The following is a 994-nucleotide window of genomic DNA, read 5'->3' as shown; positions in this document are numbered from 1 at the left end:
AAAAACAAAACTATCGACTCCACAACACCACTACTTAAGCTCAGTATCTCTTCAAAGCCTAAACTTGGAGCAAAATAAGCAGATTACTATGAACTAAATGTGTAGAAACTGCAAAAAGACAAGCTAGTGTCTTGGATGGATGGGTCATAAGTATTTTCCTAAATAGTGTGTATTTTACATGTTTAATTCACAAGTTCAAGTGAACGTGGTGTATAAGGGAAGATGTTTTGCCTTCAGTAAATAAGACAATGTGTCAAGCATATCTCATCTCTAAAAGACCGGCAGGACCCACCTGGCCTTGAGAATAACTTCCCGATGCCCCTAAGTTTGGTCCTAGACCTAGCTGCCAGTGACCTGAAGACAGACCACTGCGTAAACCCGGAAGAAAGCGGTAGTGCAGAGAAGCCGCCACAGCTCCCATGCAGCCTGCACCCAGCAGCCCACTCCCACCCCTACCTCGCACTCACCACCAGCGAGGCCGTGAAGCCCGGCGCGTCCATGGTCTCGCCAACCCCGCCAAGGTTAAAATAATAAGCTGAGCAAAAGCAGGTGCTGACTTAAAGAGCTGGGCGCCGCCATGTTGGGGCGGGACATGGAGCAACTACTTCCGGGGCAGAAGTCGTGACGTCACACCACAACAACAGCACGTGCGTGGCTCGTTGCGGGTCGCAGAGCCCTCTAGTGGAGGACCCCGGGGGTTTGGAGCACCTCGGGCTTCCCGCCCTTCTGCAGCCGGCTCGCAACGTGCTAGGTAAGGACCTCGCCGTGGCCCCGGCTGGGATCTACGGACGAGCCCCATGGAGAGCCCAGAGCTGTCTGGAGGAAGGACTGGGACCCAGCGACACTGCCTGTACCCGAAGGCCAGCCCTGTGGTTTCCTACTCGTAATCCAAATCGTTAGTCCTTCGCTTTATCTGTGCAAGCTCTGTCTGGATTTCTGTTGATCCAATTCCAGAAAAAAAAATCGTTAAACAAAAATACGTTTTTATTACCAA

The 994-nt window shown here is 51.4% G+C and overlaps 1 protein-coding gene across 2 annotated transcripts in view; it reads right to left on the bottom strand.

The window, feature by feature from the left end:
* The window catches only part of Slc25a26 (solute carrier family 25 member 26), a 105,350-nt gene extending 104,739 nt beyond the window's left edge, over positions 1-611 (bottom strand). The window contains exon 1 of one of the 2 annotated variants that reach the window (XM_031382673.1): positions 468-611. In XM_031382673.1, the coding sequence (XP_031238533.1) occupies positions 468-500 (33 nt within the window). In that variant the 5' untranslated portion in view covers positions 501-611. The remainder of the gene's footprint in view (positions 1-467) is intronic. The other variant, XM_031382675.1, reaches the window with a different exon arrangement.
* Positions 612-994: the final 383 nt, after the last annotated feature.

The sequence above is a fragment of the Mastomys coucha genome, unplaced genomic scaffold (assembly GCF_008632895.1).
Source record: "Mastomys coucha isolate ucsf_1 unplaced genomic scaffold, UCSF_Mcou_1 pScaffold20, whole genome shotgun sequence".
In the NCBI taxonomy this organism is placed as follows: Eukaryota; Metazoa; Chordata; class Mammalia; order Rodentia; family Muridae; genus Mastomys; species Mastomys coucha.
The sequence above is the reverse complement of the archived record's forward strand: the minus strand, read 5'-3'. Positions and strand labels throughout refer to the sequence as shown.